Source organism: Primulina tabacum, chromosome 5 (genome assembly GCF_025594145.1).
Source record: "Primulina tabacum isolate GXHZ01 chromosome 5, ASM2559414v2, whole genome shotgun sequence".
NCBI lineage: Eukaryota > Viridiplantae > Streptophyta > Magnoliopsida > Lamiales > Gesneriaceae > Primulina > Primulina tabacum.
The window spans coordinates 9,367,454-9,387,268 of record NC_134554.1 but is presented as its reverse complement, the minus strand read 5'-3'; the positions used below and the strand labels follow the sequence as shown (position 1 = coordinate 9,387,268).

The 19,815-nt window shown below is 34.1% G+C and overlaps 2 protein-coding genes across 6 annotated transcripts; one reads left to right on the top strand and one right to left on the bottom strand.

The window, feature by feature from the left end:
• The first annotated feature begins 938 nt into the window (after window positions 1-938).
• Window positions 939-14,753, top strand: LOC142546289 (1,4-alpha-glucan-branching enzyme 1, chloroplastic/amyloplastic-like). Of its 5 annotated transcripts, none has more exons than XR_012820453.1 (23): window positions 940-1,334; window positions 1,845-1,996; window positions 2,999-3,231; window positions 3,476-3,574; window positions 4,342-4,384; window positions 4,889-4,948; window positions 5,302-5,382; window positions 5,691-5,807; window positions 5,995-6,078; window positions 6,850-6,971; window positions 7,105-7,224; window positions 9,088-9,217; window positions 9,323-9,433; window positions 10,085-10,213; window positions 11,016-11,119; window positions 11,322-11,460; window positions 12,218-12,365; window positions 12,482-12,582; window positions 13,452-13,529; window positions 13,629-13,784; window positions 13,871-13,945; window positions 14,085-14,291; window positions 14,618-14,753. XR_012820453.1 is itself a non-coding variant. In XM_075653925.1 (22 exons), the coding sequence occupies exons 1-22, from the start codon at window positions 1,199-1,201 to the stop codon at window positions 14,190-14,192; spliced, it is 2,496 nt and encodes an 831-aa protein (XP_075510040.1). In that variant the 5' UTR covers window positions 939-1,198; the 3' UTR covers window positions 14,193-14,520. The 5 variants fall into 5 exon arrangements, 3 of the variants coding, with proteins under 3 accessions (XP_075510040.1, XP_075510039.1, XP_075510041.1); XR_012820451.1 differs by having other exon boundaries at window positions 14,611-14,746; XM_075653925.1 differs by lacking the exon at window positions 14,618-14,753 and having other exon boundaries at window positions 939-1,334; window positions 1,845-1,966; window positions 14,085-14,520.
• Window positions 14,754-15,007: 254 nt separating this feature from the next.
• On the bottom strand, window positions 15,008-17,781 carry LOC142546290 (growth-regulating factor 3). The gene is made up of 4 exons (XM_075653927.1): window positions 17,467-17,781; window positions 17,040-17,237; window positions 16,390-16,750; window positions 15,008-15,591 (listed from the first exon to the last, which is right to left on the bottom strand). The coding sequence occupies exons 1-4, from the start codon at window positions 17,642-17,644 to the stop codon at window positions 15,174-15,176; spliced, it is 1,155 nt and encodes a 384-aa protein (XP_075510042.1). The 5' UTR covers window positions 17,645-17,781; the 3' UTR covers window positions 15,008-15,173.
• Window positions 17,782-19,815: the final 2,034 nt, after the last annotated feature.

The following is a 19,815-nucleotide window of genomic DNA, read 5'->3' as shown; positions in this document are numbered from 1 at the left end:
TTTGAACATATACTTTAAAATATTTATAATGTTTTATAAGTGAAAAAACCGAAAGTATGTATTTGAATCAACGTCTTAAAAGACACTTTCTAGGACTGCTTAGGCGGCGCTTAGGTGTTGTGCAGTTGCTCACCGTCCTCATTTTTAGAAGTCGTTAAACGGCCGCCTAATGCAATATATATGATTTTTTTAATTTTAAATTTTGTTAAAAAATATTCTTACATAATTTTCAATTAATATATATAGTATAAAGAAGAATAACATGTTATTGATTTTGATTTTGAATCATATATTTATGAATTATTGGAAAAGTAGAGAGATAAACAATAAAAATTACATATTTAGGTAAAAATAATCACTTAGGTGCTCGTTCACCTACTGCGTACCGCTTTTTAGAACACTGAGTTGAACATGATTTTTGTGAAAAATGTATGAATATTTTTTTAAAAAATTGTTCTCTAATATAGTTTTTAAAGAACAGTCGATAGATGTTTTTTCTACGTCTTTTAGAATAGTAGATAAAGATGTTCAAATACATTTAACTGTAAAAATGTTTTATATGATAGTTGTCCAAATATATATTTATTTTTAAAACAACATTTAAATTTTTTTAATAATTTTGTAAAAAACATTTTATAAATATTTGTTCAAACATATAATTATTTGTAACATGAAAAGTGTTACATAGTAAAAATTTCACTAGTAAAAATTATCAATTAAAATTCAATACCTAAATCTTCCAAACAATGTGTGCAGCAACGTATGCAACAATGTAGTTACTACTGAGTTAAACAATCAAGAAAACAGTGCAAGTATATCCCATTCATGATTCTCTATCATCATATCTTTGCCCAACTGGAGAACCTCACCCACACGTAGAAATATTTATTATTTTAAAATTTAATTTGCGATAGGAATTAAAATGGGCGATGCAGGTAGGAGCCAGGAGGACATGATGGTATCTGTAGTCCCCACGCACCCATGATATGATGTTAGCCCCTCTTGACACGTAGCATATTGGCCGCACATTTCTAGTACACTAGCTGTCACTACTATTTCTGTATTATATTCTGTGTAAATTTGTCAAATATCCTGGCGGATTTTTGGGCACCTTGAACTCGGTGCAGATTTTTTATGGTTACTCCTTATTAGATTTTTGGTGGAAAGAGGGTTAGCGGGGAAAATCTCGGGGAAGAAAATGGTGTATACGTTGTACGGCGTGAGGTGGCCTACTATGCCATTGGTGGGCAGGCTGGGATGCCGTGGATCGAGGTTTCTTTCTCATAGGAGGAACGCCCACTTCTCATTTTGCCTCAGAAATCAATCTCATTCCTGTAATTTCTTCTCCTTTTCTTCTTTAGTGTAAAGATTTGTTTTTTTTATGTTGGATGTTTGTTTATCAGTCGGAATTTGTCACAATTGTATCGGTCTTATTTTGGATGATTTTCTTTTGCAGTTTTTTCACTTAGATGGCAAGAAAGAAATTTTCTTGTCATGAAAGAGTTTTTGCGAATGCGCGATAGGTCTGAGATGGAGGTAGCTTCTGTTTAGGACTGTAATTTAGATTGAATACTATTATAATCCAGTCAGGCGTTGTGTTTAATTGGATCCTTCAGGTGTTTTGTGTGATTATCTTATTCTCTTTTGGTTCTTAATCTTGTAGCAAGTGTTCATTTTGTTAATTTTTTTTTTGGGTCTTTATCCTTGAATTTACATTGGCTGAATCTGGAATCTCATTTGCCTAATCTAGGATTTTCGCTGTATGTCACTTCCATTTTGCAATTTCAAATTTGATACAGCTGACGTCTATTCTAAAGTTAAGCTAGTTTGGCATTTGTTTTTAGGGAAAATTTTGGCTGGAAAGTCATTGGAGTCTGGATCCCAGTCGTCTATGGCGACTTCATCAGAGAAGGTCCTTGTTCCAGGCACTGAGATTGATGACTCGTCGTCGAGAGAGGAGTTAAAGGTTCCTGAGATACTTTCAGATGATTCCCAGGCATGTCAGGAATAAAATGTGCCACCGGCATTCATCAAAAGATTCAAAACAATGCAACCCGACCCCAAATTATGTGAATAAATGAAAGAAAAATGAAAATCTTTTGAAGAGTAGATATATCGTAATTGAAAAGAGGAAAATACGCTGATCATAGTCAAAGTTCCTTATTCGTTAGCCACATTACCCCATATTTGAAACTTTTGAGATACAAGTGCATAATTTATCGTTCCGTCTCACACAAACATTAACATGGTCTCAATTTTTTGTTTGATTCGACTTCTAAACTTGGTCACATTTTCATCTCCCTTTTGTTAATTCGCTGATCTCTTAACAGCAAGCATGTTTTATCCCATTGTCTTAATTTAAATGCGGAACTTCTGTTTGAATGTATAGGCAAATTATCCAATGGCATCATACGATACTTTTGTCATGATAAAGCCACAATCTTAAGATATGAATCTCTACATTGTCAAACCGGGTATATTTTGTAGGATTGAATCATGCTGTAGGGAACTTCTTATAGTTGTGACATAGTGAATCAGAGGAGATCTAATATTTTGCACTAGTTCTTTTAAATTATTATTATTATTATTATTATAAGCATGAATACAAGAACTTTATGCTTGAAACTAATGGAGAAACCCGCGTTTTATGTTTACATATTGAGTAGAAACAAGCTCAAAGCAGGCATAATCTGTGGAAGTCATCTTATATTATTTTAAGTGGGTCTGTGACCTTTTACTGCCAAGTCTTTTGTCGTCCTGCATTTAGACCGTAGTAGAGGCATGAAGAGCATTGGTATCTTAAAACCTAGGTGTGTGGTGCGAACCAGACAAAGAGGCATTAAATTTTTTGCTTTATTAGGTTTTCCTTGTGTGTTTATAAACTAGCTTATCTGTTTGCTGACTGCTAATATCTTTACGGACTGTCTAAGAGCAATATGTGATACGGAAATATCAACCTCTTTGTTGATTTGGTTCACTGTATGATTCTTTTTCCTAGATATCAGATGATGTGGGAAGTTTAGCGGTGGAAAATGAAATCAAAACTGAAGAAGAAATTTTGCCAGATGGAGACGGTGAAATGGAAGAAGGAACATCAGATGCATCATTTAAAACAATAAGCAACGAATTTGCTATCATCAGAGAGAGTGTTGTCCCTCCACCTGGAATTGGTCAGAGAATATATGAGATAGATCCATTTTTAAACAATCATCGTGGCCATCTTGATTATCGGTGAGATCTTGTGAACATTTTTTTTTAGAGGATTTGTCGGATAGATATAAAAATAGATGTGAATGGAAGCTTAACTTTCCCTACTGTATTCTTTATGTGCAAGTTAAAACAATTCACAATTTTCAATTATTCAGTAAAAGCTTTCAACAGAGTTAACCATAGGCCAAAGCTTGTGGTGAACCCTGAAATCCGCATTTAGAAAGTAATAGATGGTTTTTTTGGCTAAATTTTCTGTTCTTTACAGGTATGAGCAATATAAAAGATTGCGTGAAGCAATTGACAAGTACGAGGGTGGCTTGGAAAAGTTTTCTCGCGGTTATGAGAAATTTGGCTTTACGCGTTGGTAAACTGTTAATTCTTTGAACATTATTGGTTTACCCTCTGAATACAATATAAAATCTGTTATTGAGATCAACCTGGTTCGACTGATACATGCATCTTATATTTGAAAATTGTGTGAATCTTTGGTCCTCGCATGTTACTAGGATAACTGCTGTTGGAAAGGGCTTCCATGCAAATTGATGATTTTAATTGCTTCTCATTGTTGACACCAAATCATACAAATGGAAGGAATGTGTCTGTTTTGGTGATATGACTAACGGAATAAGTGAAAGATGTTCTTCCTATTGCAGTAACACTGTAATATGACTGTTTAGAAGGCATACTTGCTAGATATTAAGGTTCTTCCTAGACATTGTCCTAGCAACATGAGAGAACTGCAGCAATCCAAATAAATATAATTTTTTTTCCTATTGTTTCCCTTTTTTATTTATTTCTGGAGAGGAAAGTGCATGCCATGTGCTTGGAGGGATTTTAAGTGCACAAAGTACTTCATCCATGGGATGACTGGTTTGGGCTTATGTCAGCTCAAGCTATCTTTCGGTAATTTCTTATGTCTTGGAAGAAGACTGTTGATTCTTTGAAGAACTGAGGCCTTCATGAAATTATAAAATGTGTTTACTTTGTTTGTATTGTTATATTGAACTATGAGAAGTGGTAGTTCCTCTAGAAATTTATCAACTCCTGGCCACGTAGTGATCATGTTTTATGAAAAGTTTGTACATTTGTCTGATTTTAAAACTCATTATTTCGTATATTATCTTTGACCAGTGAGAACGGCATCACTTACAGGGAGTGGGCTCCTGGGGCCAAGGTTAGCATTGATCGATTTTTATATGTCAGCTGTCAGCACATATTTTATTCTTCACTTTATCAGCTTCTTTCAAACCAGTGCTCTCTTCAGGCTTTCATCTTTTGATGGTAGTTTCTCCAATTCAGACTGTATTCTACTTGAGTTTCTGCCAGCCATTTAGCATTTGAAAAATTCTAATGAAATAATTTATCTGCTTTTTGAGCACAGAATACTTGCCGAAGGTGTGAATCTGCATTTGATACATGGTGAATGAGTTTGTCGCTTAAAAAAGTAGCAATTACTGAAACAAGTCGGCATCTTGTTGGTTCAGTTACTGGCTACTTATATTAACGACCTCATTTGCCTCAATAACTAATTTTCTTGACCATTGAACTGAATGGGCTGTTAGAATTGACCGATCTATGACGATATTTTTGAACTATCGATGTTTGCAGTGGAGATCTTATTTAGTGTCAGAAAAGTCGATTTTGTTGTGTGTCAATTTACTCTTCAATGCACTTGCAGTGGGCAACACTTATTGGAGATTTCAACAATTGGAACCCTAATGCTGATACTATGACTCGGGTAAGCATTCTTTCATTTTTATGAATGTCACGACTCTTGCATGTCATAACTTCCGTTTGGCTTGTTGATGAAAAATGGGGTTTTCTCGCACCTCTTAAATGTGATTTTCCAGGTTTGAGATGTATATGTAACCACGTCCTTTTTTTAATTTCCTGGCTGAGCTTCGCTAGAGTGGTGAACTATAGTTTGGTTCATGTTATTTAGTTTTTGTTATTTCTTGCTGTTATGTATACTTGGGAACCAGCTGTATTCTCTCCTGGTATTTACATGTCTGTGCATTTTTCATATAATCTTCATGTTTCATAGTGATCTCTACTACCCATTTGCTTTAAACTTATGGAAAGTTTTAACAGAATGAATTTGGCGTTTGGGAGGTCTTTTTGCCAAACAATGCAGATGGTTCTCCAGCTATCCCCCATGGTTCCAAAATAAAGGTAATTGGCGTTTGTGCTCATGCATAAATTTTGGGTCGTAAACACTCCTGTAAAATGATATGAGGTTAGACATGAAAAGGTTAGAAAATAAACTTGTTCTATTCATTATTACTTCAGAATGATCGTGCTTGAGGAACTTAGAAGAATCATAAGACAAGAGGCATTGTTTTACAGCTTGTTTATGAAGAACTTAGACTCTTTAATTTTCAATATTTTCACGTTAGTAATTGGTTATTGACTTAATAAGTATTTATAAAAGTCATTTTTGCTTTGCTTCTGATAATGATCTCCGTTCATTCCAAATGAAGATTCGTATGGAGACTCCATCTGGCATCAAGGATTCTATTCCTGCCTGGATCAAATTCTCTGTTCAGGATCCAGGGGAAATTCCATATAACGGAATATACTATGATCCACCAGAAGAGGTATTCATAGTTTTCAATGTATTGTATTTCTGCATCAGCATCGTTGACTTTGCATTAAAATGTTATCTAATTCTGGTGCAAGGGACACAATTCACATGATAATTCCACATGTTGACTGTGCATCTGTAAATTTAGGAAGTAAAGAGTAAATTTTGCAGTCAATGAATCTCGTTTTGATGATTTGCAGGAGAAGTATGTTTTCAAGCATCCTCGACCAAATAAACCAAAATCACTCAGAATATATGAGTCTCATGTTGGAATGAGTAGTCCGGTGTGCTTCTCTTCTCTCAAGTAATTTTTAATTCATTGTTTCTAGTTACCTGTATTCTCCTTACTGTTTTTGACTAAGTTAAATCTCCTTTGACACCTAAAAAGTAAAAGGCATGATTGAAAAAATAGATAATTATATCCAATTTAGTTCAAGAGAATGAAGAATCAAAAATGGATAAATTATAGTTATTCTTTTGGCTTTGTGGACTGACATTAAGGCATTGGGGTTCCAAATGTTTTTTATTACAGAAACCAACTTTGAGTCTGGAAGAATGTAGCTACAGTAATAGGGCTTGTAGTGCGCAAGAAAATGTAAATCGTGAAGGTTACTTATAAATCACCTTTGTGGATTTGCATGATCATGGGTCTTGTCTTATTCTGTTGAGTGTTTAGAAATGATACCATATGGTATTATAGTTTGTGCTTTTCTAAAGAGAAGATGGTTTCCGCTGTTACATTCTGCAAATGGTGATACTTCTTTACTCCTGAGGAGCAATGTAAGGAAGGATGTTTTTCTCATAAGCCATTGCCTGGTAGAATTTGCAATCAACAACCTGAAATGAATGCAACTTATGGTGCCTAATTAAGATTGGCTTTTGCTTTTGAGTAAACATGCATCTCTGGAGTTTCTTTAAGGTTTTATGTTTTATGATATCTCTGAGGCACGTGGACCATTCTTTTGTTAAGGATAATGTGAGAAGCTGATAGTTCTTGATTCTATACAGTTATTCAGAGGCTTCAAAATTCATTGGCATCTTGACCTTTATTGCAGGAGCCCATTATAAATACATATGCCGGCTTCAGAGATGATGTGTTACCCCGCATTAAGAAACTTGGTTATAATGCAGTTCAGATAATGGCAATTCAAGAGCATTCATATTATGCCAGTTTTGGGTGCTTTGCTAAACCTTAATTTATATGTTGCCATCTCATAAAAGCATTCTGTGCTTGTAAACTTTTTGCGAACTTTTTTTTTATTTCTCCTTTTGGCTTCTGACAAGTTTTAATAATGATTCTTCTGCCTCAGCTACCACGTAACAAATTTCTTTGCACCAAGTAGCCGTTTTGGGACCCCAGAGGAACTCAAGTCTTTGATAGATAAAGCTCATGAGTTGGGATTGCTTGTCCTCATGGATATTGTGCACAGGTATGAAATGAAATCTACTTGACAATATATTTGTGGACGTTATATTTCCTAGGGTTCTCAGTTCATTAAATGTAAGTGAACAATCTCTTTAATCAAGTTCCTACGAGTGGGGGTGATTGGTAAACATATTTGGGTTGGTTAGATTTTTTATGAAGACTCACTAGACTAACTTAATTGGTTTGTTGAGTAGGAAACCAAACCAAACCAAACCAAACCATTATTGATTAAAAACCATAGAAACCAAACCTGATTTTTGGATCGGTTCGGTTTGATTTGGAATTTTTTTTGAGTGATTTTTTTTAATTATTATTTTTCAATATATTTTAAAATTTCTGAACTAGATATTATAGATAAACAAATATCAATATACAAAATATATATTATAGCAGTTAACAATATAACGCATGATAATTATATTACCAAATTTGCATAACAAGATACAAAACCTCAAAATAAATAAATTTGTTTTTGAAAAAAAACTCCACAATCATTCGATGTCACCCGTATCAACAAATATCTCGTAAAAAATAGTAAAGAAAAATAAATAGTTTTGAGAAGAAATAAAATCAATTACAACAACTAAGTTTCTATAACTGAAAAAACATTGTAAATTAAGTTTTTTAAAAAGTTTATGATATAATTATTTTATTTACAAAACCAGTTTGCTTCGGTTTGTTTTGGATTTTTTTTTAATCTAAAATTTGAACCAAACCAATTATTTATGTTTGGTTGACTTTACAACCGATCCAAACTTTACTAAAGTTATCACACAAACTGACTGTGTAGTTTGATTCAGTTTGTGGTCACCCTTACTTACGATTGCAAACTTCCATGCTACGGTTTATTCGTTTTGCATGTGATCAAGATGTTTGTTCTATTTTAATTATGTAAAATTATTCTCGGAAGCTGTGACTGATGAATGGTGAGCATTTTTTCATTTTTTCTCGAATCCTGCTCCCACCCCTCTACTTGTGTAGACTGGATATTATTTTTGAAAGTATTATTTGGTTACTTGTAACTAAAATAACAGCTTTTCCTGATGTTCAAGTTTTTGGAGTTGTTAAATACCCCAGGTACAATGACCAGCATTGGCGTCATAAGTACGAGTGAAAATGAGTCCGGTCAAGCTCGAGTATCATACTACTCAAATTCAACTACATTTAAATTTTTTAGGATCGAGCTTAACTCGATCGAGTACTAAATTTCAATCTTGAGTTCGAATTGTAAAAATATTGAGTTACTCGAGCTCGTGCTTGAAAAACGTGAAAGTATTTGTAGCATAACAGAGCTATGAGAACTTGAAAATATTTAGTTTTTTTATTTTATTTTAAGGTTTAAATTTTATATTTAGATCGACAAAATTAGATTTAAATTATATATCCTCTAACAAAACATAGTACATAGCTACTTGCGTAGCTCGCGTAAAAATGATTCAAACTTGAGCTCTGTCAAGTAAAGTTCAAGTCGAGTTTTGATTGAGCCGCTCATGAGCTAACCACGGTCCACGAGTAGCTTGACTTACTTGCACTCTTAGTCATAGGCCTTTGGTGTAGGCTAGGCATGAACCTTGTCATAGCTAGGCACCTTGCTTTTAAACTATATGTTGCAATTAACTTCCATACAGTTATTTTCAAGAGTCTCAATTTATGATTTCTGTGGCTATTAATTACTCTTTTGATTTGTACATTTTTTTTTGTTAAAAATAATTGTGTTTCTTTGATATTTCTTCTTTTTTGGTTTTTTCTTCCTTCTTTGGTAAGTATTTTTATGATTCTTTTACTTTAATTTCTATGTATTGACCTCAATTTCAAAATTATTTCTTCTTTCCTTTCTGATTTCACTGAAAATTTTCAATTCATGCAGTCATGCATCCAATAACACTTTGGATGGGCTGAACATGTTTGACGGCACTGATGCTTGTTACTTTCACTCTGGAGCACGAGGTTATCACTGGATCTGGGACTCTCGACTTTTTAATTATGGACACTGGGAAGTATGTATGGTCTTGAAATTCGGAATTTATCGAATATGTGATTTTTTTTTACCTTTTTCTCAAATGGTATGGCAATGAAGGTGTCAATTACGACTTTAAGTGTAGGTTTTAAGGTTTCTTCTATCTAATGCAAGATGGTGGTTGGATGAGTACAAGTTTGACGGTTTCAGATTTGATGGTGTGACATCAATGATGTATACACACCATGGTTTGGAGGTAAAGTATCTAATGTTTCCAGTAAGACCTTGCTAGTCCTAGTTAATTGGACCAATGAACCTGATGACATGATCAATATTTCATGATAATACACATGCAAGTTCTTATATCCGAACTAAAGCAATTACACAAAACCTTGAAATATATTGTTGTTCTATCTGTTTCATCAGTTTGACCATAATCACAACATGTAAAAGAACAGTTCAAATTCAAGTTTTTTCTTTGTTAAATTATACTTTCCTTTTTCCAAAAATAAGATTACTAGTTGACGTGTTAGTTTTTCCTTTGTTTAATGTCCTTTCATATTCATTTGAACCATGATTAACTATCTGTTGTTAAATTATTTCATATTCAAATTTAAATTGCTATTTTAGTCTGATAGCTGTTTTTCTTAGATAAATTTATAAAAAAAAATTGTCTCTTGAATGATAGGAGGCCATAGTGAGTTCTACATAAACGAAGCATAAAAAAGGCGATTACGATGTGAACTTAATTAGAGAAAAAGGCATCTATCTAAAATTGGGCTGATTTTGACATCATGGTGATTTAACATCCAATCAGACATCCATGCATAATACATTTGTTCAAGTCTTCTACTTCATTCCATCTTATTCATCAGATGTCTTGATTAATAAAATTGGTTTCTGATAGGTGGCATTTACTGGCAATTATAATGAGTACTTCGGAGTTGCTACAGATGTTGATGCGGTGGCTTATTTGATGCTTGTTAACGATCTCATTCATGGACTCTTTCCTAATGCCATAACCATTGGTGAAGACGTATGCCTCTATTATTATCTAAAACATTGAATTCTGGATCCCATATATTCTGATCTTAAATTTTATCTTTTCCTCATATCCACCAACAGTGAGTGGCTATAAAGCAGTGAAGCAAAAAAGTTACTTTACCCATAGGCCCTGATATCTCTTAAATTTTTGGTATTATAAGAGTATTTCTAACTTTACACATTAGCTAATTAATTAAGTTTCCACCTTTGGATTATTTAACTTGTTACTCTAGACTACTCAGGATATCCAGAAGTTTTACCATTTAGAAAATAAGAACTTTGGAGGGTACCTTGTGCTCCAAAGTTGGTATATTACTATATTCGTAATCATATATACTTGTGCATCAACCTACCAATAGTAAGTACTTTTGGTTATTTTAAGTTCATGGTAAAAAAAATAAATTCTCCATTCAATAATAATTAACGAGAAAATATTTTTTAGTAAATTTATGTGATATGTGTAACTACATGTCCCTTCTACTCGTCACGTTCCCAAATTCTCAAATATCACGCTTTATTTCTTTATCCTTATCTAAACTTTTAAATTTATAAAAATATAAAATGTATAGTTTGAAATTTAATCACGATTAGTAATTATAAAGATAATTAATTATATTGAAAAAATCTATGTGTGCACTTGATCACATGATCTAAATATGTAGTGAACCTTTTATATTTATCTTGTAGATTTTGACTGTGTTAATCTATATTTGCTGGAACTGTTGATGCCTCTGAAGAATGCATGAAACAACTACTTCCCACCCAGCTCATGAAAATATTTCATGTAATGGCAGGTCAGTGGCATGCCAACTTTCTGTATTCCCGTACACGATGGTGGTGTTGGTTTTGACTATCGTCTTCATATGGCAGTTGCTGATAAATGGGTTGAGATTCTCAAGTATGTATTCCTTTAATTCATGTTCTTTATTTTTTTCCCTTCCATTGTTATGCTTCTGTTTTCTGGCGGTGTTGGTGATGTATATGTGCAATTGTGCATGGATGTTGGAAAATGATGAAGTTAGAGTAGCATTAAAAAGAATAAAATATTGAACAGCTAGCCTTTTTCTGTTGATTACCAAGTTTCACTTTCTATATATTAGGGACGAGCATTGGAAAATGGGGGATATAGTGCACTCTCTTACAAACCGAAGGTGGTTGGAAAAGTGTGTTGTCTATGCAGAAAGTCATGACCAAGCACTGGTTGGCGATAAAACTATTGCTTTCTGGTTGATGGATAAGGTTGTAGATTATTCTTTTCTTGTGCTTGCCTCTCATCTTTATATATCTCTGCTCAGTTACTATGGAAATGAAAAGCTTGCTGCTGAAAGTGATTAAGATTTATCAATAATTCCCAATGAAAATTTTCTCCTTCTAGAAAAGTAGGTATGCTGTTGACACAGCCTCGAAGAACCGACATAGAACAGACATTTTCTTCGTTTGCATATGACCTTCATCTTTTTGTTGTGTGGTCAATTCTTTTTCCCAAAATTCAAGGAAGAACGGCGTAATTTTTTTTTTTGATAAGAAACTTGAGGAAGAACAGCGTAATTGCGCGTACTCTTATATTTCATGACACAGGATTCTCTATTTTTGTAAAAGAAGCTCGAGAAATTATACATCTGTCACTTTTGAGTCACAGCTATAAAGTTGTGATAAATGAAATTTGCTTCATCAGTTTTTGCTTTTAGGCACGTTATCTGTAGAAAACTCTAATTTCTATGTATTAAGTGATAAGATATATTTCTTGGTTTAATTGATGATATTCATTTTCTAGAATAAAGAGACTGGTATTATCTTATCCAACATTTATGTTGATTGGTTTTTATCTTTCTGTTTTTCTATATTAGTGAGGTTTTCTTTATTTATCATCTTGTTTCGAGGAAGTGATTAGTCAGTTTCCTCCATATTTAAACATGAACTTTCAGAAAAGCATGAGATAATAATAAACATTTATTCTGAATTTTCTGTATCGTCATATTTTAAATCCATGTCTCAGGATATGTATGACTGCATGGCTTCGGATACTCCATCTACTCCAATGATTGATCGTGGAATAGCATTGCATAAGATGATTAGGCTTGTTACGATGGGATTGGGAGGAGAAGGATACCTGAATTTTATGGGAAACGAATTTGGACATTCAGGTGAGTAAGTGTATATTGTTATGTTCGTACGTTGAATTGTGATTTCTAATTTTTATTTGTTTTTCATTGGCATGCACATCCATGTCATTGACGGTTTTACTTTTTTTTTTAATCAGAGTGGATAGATTTTCCTAGAAGCGATCAACTTCTCCCAGATGGTCGATTCATTCCTGGAAACGGCAACAGTTATGACAAGTGCCGGCGTAGATTTGATCTGGTAACTTTTGGTCCAACTTGTAGTAGTGACTTTGACACCTGCCTCCTTTTCATGAATATTATGCCAGATATTATTCCTATGATGATATCTATTAGATGAACTCGTAGCTGGAGACTCTATCGTGGTAAACTGATGCATGAAATTCTGGGATGGCTTGGATTGTCTTATGTGTGAACCATTAGAGGTGGGGAAATGCCCATGCCCTGTAAGAAGACTTGAAGTAGGCGGATTCAATTCATGCACATACACGGGAATGTTTTCTAGTGGGAAGAAATGCTGAGAAGATAAAAATCAATTCTTTGTGTCACTTAGAATTAACACGACACGATTTGATTTTTTTACCCACGGTTATCCTTTTGAATTGTAATTCTCCTTTAAAAAATTTTGCCTCGATAAGAATTGTGATGAATAAGGAATGCATGATTGGTGACAGAGCGGTTATTGGGAATAATGACTTTGATAAAACAACCCAAGATGCATTTTCACCATGAAAACTTTTTAGTATGTCTGAGGTTAAACAGGTTGTCAACACTTTGATGTGCAGTAGTGGCATGCAGAACCATTAAGTTTTTTACCTTGGAGCATAAAAATATAATCTTTCTATCCTGTTAATTTTCCAGCGACTTTTGCTTTTCTCAATCAAGTTAAATTAAAGATTCCATCCTATAAATTTAGACCCTTGTGCATTTGGTGCTTTAAACAATGTATAAGAATACTTATTTCTTCGTCAATATTCTTTCGACCAAAGATATATTTTTTGAATGCTAGTGTATATTATTTTCTTCCGATAAACCTTTCACTGATATAAAATGATAATTTGATTTTCTGAAGTTAATGGTGGATATTCTGACTTGGCTTTGATTGACCAGGCGGATGCAGATTATTTGAGATATAATGGGATGCAGGAGTTTGACCGTGCTATGCAGCATCTTGAAGAAAAACACGGTGTAAGCATTTGTTGCACTGAATAAATTGAATTCCGAAAAGATAATATGGTGTAATCCACTGATTTATTTACCTTTATGTATAATATGTTTGTTTTACAGTTCATGACTTCGGAACATCAATACATATCAAGGAAACATGAAGGAGATAAGGTGATTGTATTCGAAAGGGGGGAGTTGATCTTCGTCTTCAATTTTCATTGGACTAATAGTTATTCAGATTATCGGGTAGGATGCTTAAATCCAGGAAAATATAAGGTATGTTATAAAAATAGCACTTTTTATGTTGGAAGCTGGTGGAATGCTTATGTTATTCTGTACTTGAATCGTGCTACATTTCGCAGGTAGTTCTGGACTCGGACGATCCACTATTTGGAGGCTTTGGTAGGATCAGTAACACGGCCGAGTATTTTACCTCTGTAAGATTGCCTGATACTAGTATCTTGATCTATTAAATTAGTTTGAAAGACCAACGCTTGATCAAAATTTGAGATTTAATATTAGTAGATGTTACCAGTAAATATCAACAATTTTTTCTATTCGAATTGATCTTAACAGGAATGGGGGCATGATGACCGACCTCGTTCTTTCTTGATCTACGCACCATCTAGAACAGCAGTGGTTTACGCCTTGGAAAGAAATGAAGTGGAAGCTGTTGATATATGAACTTGTATTCAAATTCAGTTTGTGAGCTATGGGTTGAGTCACAGACGCATATGGATTTCAATAATCTGCAAATAAGTATATTGACAACATGGAGGGCAGGTATGTAAAATCCTCAAGTTGATGGATCTGAGAGATGTGATAACTAAAGTTATTTTGCATCGATACGAGTTTGAAAACTCTAAATCATTTAACTGTATACCAGTGCAAGATTTGATCTTGCTTCAAGTTCTGGCATCATCTAGATCTAGAAAGGAGATTATGCATATAGTTATCTTAGTATGTAATGAACCGAATTATGGAATCCAATCACTGTCTTTATTCCTCTGTATATTATTTCCAGTTGGCAATGAAATTTCTTAGTTATTACTGACGTAAAATGTGCTAATGCTTTTCGGATTGATCACACTCTTTCAAGCAGAGTGCAGCATGTGTGCTAGCAGTTTAAACGGACATCGAGTTACCATCTTGAATCCGCACGAATCTATACAAGGGATGGTTCTTAGTCCCATAGCATGAACAAGGAAAACTTGTTTCTGCAGATACGGTTGTAGAGTCTCGTCGATCACTCCTACAGACGCTTGCAGTAAATTTGGGGGCGTAACTGTTTTAAAAGTGATGACTTTACAGATCAACATCTAACTGTTATCCTTCGTGCAATTATGTGGCACCTGACTTTCTCCCCCATCCTTGTTATACCTGATGGGTTAAAAACTTTTCCAATATCTAACATTTTCTTGTGATGTAAATTTGGACCTTCACGATGCATCGCGTCACAGAATTTGTATAAATTCTTGGGTCTGTTTTAGTTACTTACATTGCTACAAAGTATCAATCAAAGTCATTCCAGAATCAAACTTCACACCATTTACACATCACACGATTACATGTTCTCAAAAAATCATTCAGAAACATTCGAAAAAGAGGACCAAGAACACAGTGGAAAACCGGAAAGCAATGCGAAAGGAAAAGCCACTTAAATTTTCAGGTGCTAACATAGCTGGCCTTGGGAGCTGGGCCCCGTGGTGGTAATCGATGTAGCACACTAGTTGGAAATGAATTGGACGTAGCCGATCTCAATGCTTCTGCTAATGGTCCACCCATAGGCGCCACTGGATTCGCCTCCCACGTTCCACCCCAGCTCAGTTGAAGCCTATCCCTGTCAAGACTTGCAACATGACCACCTGATTCATCACTGCTCGTTCCAAGCTTTAACGAGAAATCAGAAGACGGGTTTCCGGGCATCGAAATGGACAAGTTGGTGGCCGAAGCCACCGAGTTAGCAGCGTTGGTCGTCTCATCAAGTGACCTAGACCAGCCATCGAAGAAATGCCGTAGTGTTGGTCCGCCATCGTTTTGGGTTTCAAACGAACACTTGTTCTCCATCGTCGACTCCGAAGGCCTACAAGCAAATATCTTGTGGTCTAACTTGCCCAAAAAATTATGCAGTGATTTTAAAAAAAAAAACACAAAGGTTGGTGAAAATTGATTCAAGAAGCTTTAAATATGGGTCATAGCTAGAACATGTGGTTGGGGGTGACTGTGTATCATCAAATGCCCTTTTTACGTTGTCACTACTCCAAAAATATCAAAACAAAGGACCCACCAGAAAACACAAGTGGGTCAAATGCGCATATATACGCTCCTTAATAATCCAAAGTGAATTGAATTCTAACGACCCCTCAACAAGGAAAAGTTGTTTGAGAATATCAAACCAGATGATGGCTTGGATCATTGTTTATCAGGTTTTGGCGCACTTTCTTCCTTTTGGGGAACAACAAGTCTCCATTAGCAGCATGGATGAATAATTAAAAGTAACGTTCAAATAAACGACCTTAGTTGTGGCGTAAATGACATGAAATTCTTACAAGAATTAATCTTATTGCTGACCCTATCTCGTTGCATCAAACCTTGTATCAGGTTAAGGAATTAGAGTCCAACCGATCTATTGTATAGAATTCCTTCAAAAGCGGAGATAATCTTGACATCTAACATTCAAACTTTTTTTTAAAATTTATTAGTTTTCTCAAGTAAAAAATATATGTATAAATAGTTTGAAGAGTGCCACCCAAAATTGATAAAATAATATATATTATGTCACGTATATTTAGATGATAATTTAGGGGGGAGATTAATTAAATGTGGGGGAAGAAATAATAAATTACTTTTTTTTACAAGTGAAAATAATAAATTACTTTACCTTTGGTTAAGGTGGAGAAGATCCAAGGAAGGAGAAGGCCCTGAGAGAGTAAAGCGAGGAGTGCCGCCGCCGCTAGCAACCATTCCTTGAGAAGTAATGCTATTGTTAGTTTTCGGGACTTCACCACCACCGCCATTGTTACCTGATTTTCCGCCGTAGGGGGTGGCGGCTGTGGTGGTGGTGGATGTGGGGACTTCCACAGGCTTTCTTGAACGGTTTCGGCCACGATGGACATGGCGCTCGCAGTATTTCTGCCCCGCCACCACATCCCTTGAGCACCGCCATTTCTTCCCGTCAGTCCTCCGGCATCTCCCTGGCTCTGGATCCATCGCCGCTCTCCCCCAATACCCTGATTGCAGCACTGATCCACCGTACACATACACACGTTAAAGTACGCTAGTGGAAATGTTTAAGTTTATGCTAAGAGAAACTGTTGCAAGAACCCCATTCCATGAAAAAAAATCCCATCGTTCTTCAACTAAACGACACTTTTACAGTTTTAAAAAAAAAGACCAAACAGCAGAATGTAAAACTCAGCATATCCATCATTCAGGAAATAAGCCATAATCCTGAAAATTTCACATTCTGAAAGTGAAAATAATCAATAACTGTTGTATGTATCATCTTGAGAAGGAGATGTGAGAACTTACGAGCTGGCTGGTAATGTGGATAGTACTGATGCAGCGAGTTGGCGAGGTAATATGAAGAAGAAGGAGAAGCGATGAGGCTTTTCTTAACAAGATGGAGTAGTTCTTGCGGAACAGCAGCGCCAGCAATCATATGTCTGAAAATCAAAGCCTGTAGTTCAAGTTCCTGCCATTGTGTCAAGCTGAAATAGCTCCCCATTCCTGCAAGAAACCATGGCCAAATATAAAAGATCCATCCAACCATAAAGCTAAGTAAACACACACTGACAAAAGCTACAAACTTGTGAAACTTGTAAGCTAAAAAAAGCCCAGAAAACTTTCGAACACAGCAAGCGAAAGAACTTCAAGAAAACATGCTTTAAACTGTCAGCACCAGCAATGGGTCATGTAAAATATGTGCGTGATAGAGAAAAAAGAGAGAGGAAAATACTGTTAAATTTGGTGGGTGAGTATGCTGACAGGTTGCTGCTGTTGGGTTCAGGTACAAACAAAGTGAGTGCAGAGGGATTGGAATCAGCGTGGTGTTGTTCAAGGAGAAGTTTCGGTAGCTTTGCAGAGGGGTTTGTTTCCAGGTCATTTTCATCTTGTTGCTTCAGATCCAAGTCCATTGAAGAGGCGAAAGAAATGGTCAGAGAGAATTGGGATTTTTGTAGTTTCGGTTCTTGGTTGGTTGGTGACTTCTTTGTGCTGTGTTTAAGTAAGAGAGTTTGTATGAGGCTTTTGCAGGGACTTTACTTGTGTATGCTACGGACACTGCTGCTGCCTTTACTGTAATATTTTGAGTTTTTTTGTTTCTCTATTATTTGCTTGCTGTGAATTTTTTGGGTCACATGACTCCATTGAATTCGGATCATGGCAAATCTTTTCAATTAATATATTTGTATTTTTTTTATAGTCATTTTTATTTTAATCTAATTTTTAATAATAAATTTGATTTATATTATAAAATAGAAATTTGTGAATTTTTCTTTGGTGATAAGTATAATAATAGTAATTTTATTTTTTTATAATTTGGTGATTCAAATAAAGATTCGTAGCTTAATATATCTTTCTACATTAATTATCGAATACAAAATTTATGTAAGTGCCTTGTATTTTATTTCCTCCATGTAATTTATAATTGTAATCACTGTTTTAAAATACAGGATTAAATAAAATATTTAATTTTATATATCTTTTATCTTAAAATAATTTTATATTTTTTAAACATTTTATAAGAGTGGTAAATACAATTTGTCCCTATAATGTGTGGCATATAAAGGAGAAGATTTAATGGATTATTATTGTTAATATAAAAACTTGTTTACAAAATTAATTATCGTCGGTTCAAACGAGGTATGTAAAATGAAGTGTCATGTCATGTAATGTGGTTTTAGGCCTGTGCAGGCACTTTAGAAAAGACAGTTGATACAGTAAAATATTGATTGATAATTAATAATTTTATTTTATATGATTAAATTAATTGCAGGAGAAAAGACAGTTGATAAACATTTAAAGAAAATATTAATTAAAACGAATTATATATATTTTTATTTTGCATTATGAAATTAAGTGCAGAAGAAGGTTGGAGGTGGAGGTTTACATTAAATGCAGGAGAACCTAGGCGTGGCAGATGTCATTTCATTTTTTCTCCGTATTTTAATATTGATCATATTTTATATTATATAATTTTTAAAAAAACCACTGTTTAATTTTCGATTATATAATATACTTAACTTTTCAAGTTCTTTTTTTAACCCAAAAAAAAAAAATGAAAGTGGACTTTACAAGTTGTTATGTACGGTTTATATTGTTAATAATGAAAATAAACTCATTTTTTAAAATTACAGTAAAATATCGGCCAAATTGATTTTATGGTAGCAATATAACATTCTGTTAAGAATTATTACTACTAACAAAGCATTACATATATTTAAGATCCGTTTAAGTTACTTGGGTTAATATGAAGTTGTTGAAATATAATATTGTGATTATTAAAATATTTGAGTAGGATATAGAATTAGAGATGAGATATAAAACATTATCAGGCTCGAGCTCAACTCCTTTATCATGAGACTTGAGCTCAACTCGTTTTAAAATTATTTAGCTATGTGGATAGCTCGACTTATTAACAGCTCATTTATCATATTTAATGAGTCTGGTTCGAGCTCACCTAGTCAAGTGAGCTTGTTTTTTGAGCTAGTTAAACAAACTCATTTTCGAGCTAATCGAACATTCAAATCCAAACGGTCAATTAGGATATGAGAAATTGGGGGATTACGATTCTCATTTTATAGTTTTTCGATTACTTCTCTTAAAGTAAAATTTCGATGTGAGACAATGAAAGTTATTATTATACACTTAAGGTCCAACAAACTAAGCGAGTTCGCAAACCGACTTGTGAGCTTACGAGCCGAATATTTTTAAGCTCGAGATTGGCTTGACAAAATTGTCGAGCTCGAATTTTGCTCAACGAACAAAATTTTTACCAAATCGAACTCTAAATAGCCTGCGAGCAGCTTGATTCATTTACATCTTTATGTAAAATAATATTGAGTACAAATTTTTGAAAAATGATCATTACGCTTCATTTATTGTTGAATGCATTTTACTTATTTTAATTTAATATTTGATAAGTTTACCCTCATCTATTAATTTTATTTTTTTTATTTTAACCTATTAATTTCTTTTATTATAAATTTTTTCTCTACCCCAAAAAATTTAAATTTGACATGTTTTATGTTAATACAAAAAATCATGTGATTTAAAAGTTACTAATAAATTTTGTTATATATAAGTA

What these genes read in the sequence shown, in the direction of transcription:
- LOC142546290 (XM_075653927.1), bottom strand. Translation starts at nt 17,644, where the DNA reads ATGGACTTGGATCTGAAGCAACAAGATGAAAATGACCTGGAAACAAAC. An exon ending in CTCACCCACCAAATTTAACA is followed by an intron (nt 17,238 to 17,466) that starts GTATTTTCCTCT and finishes GGTTTCTTGCAG; the next exon opens with GAATGGGGAGCTATTTCAGC. An exon ending in CTTCTCCACCTTAACCAAAG is followed by an intron (nt 15,592 to 16,389) that starts GTAAAGTAATTT and finishes ATTTGCTTGTAG; the next exon opens with GCCTTCGGAGTCGACGATGG.
- LOC142546289 (XM_075653924.1), top strand. Translation starts at nt 1,199, where the DNA reads ATGGTGTATACGTTGTACGGCGTGAGGTGGCCTACTATGCCATTGGTG. An exon ending in CAGAAATCAATCTCATTCCT is followed by an intron (nt 1,335 to 1,844) that starts GTAATTTCTTCT and finishes ATTTGTTTTTAG; the next exon opens with GGAAAATTTTGGCTGGAAAG. An exon ending in CGGCCGAGTATTTTACCTCT is followed by an intron (nt 13,946 to 14,084) that starts GTAAGATTGCCT and finishes TGATCTTAACAG; the next exon opens with GAATGGGGGCATGATGACCG.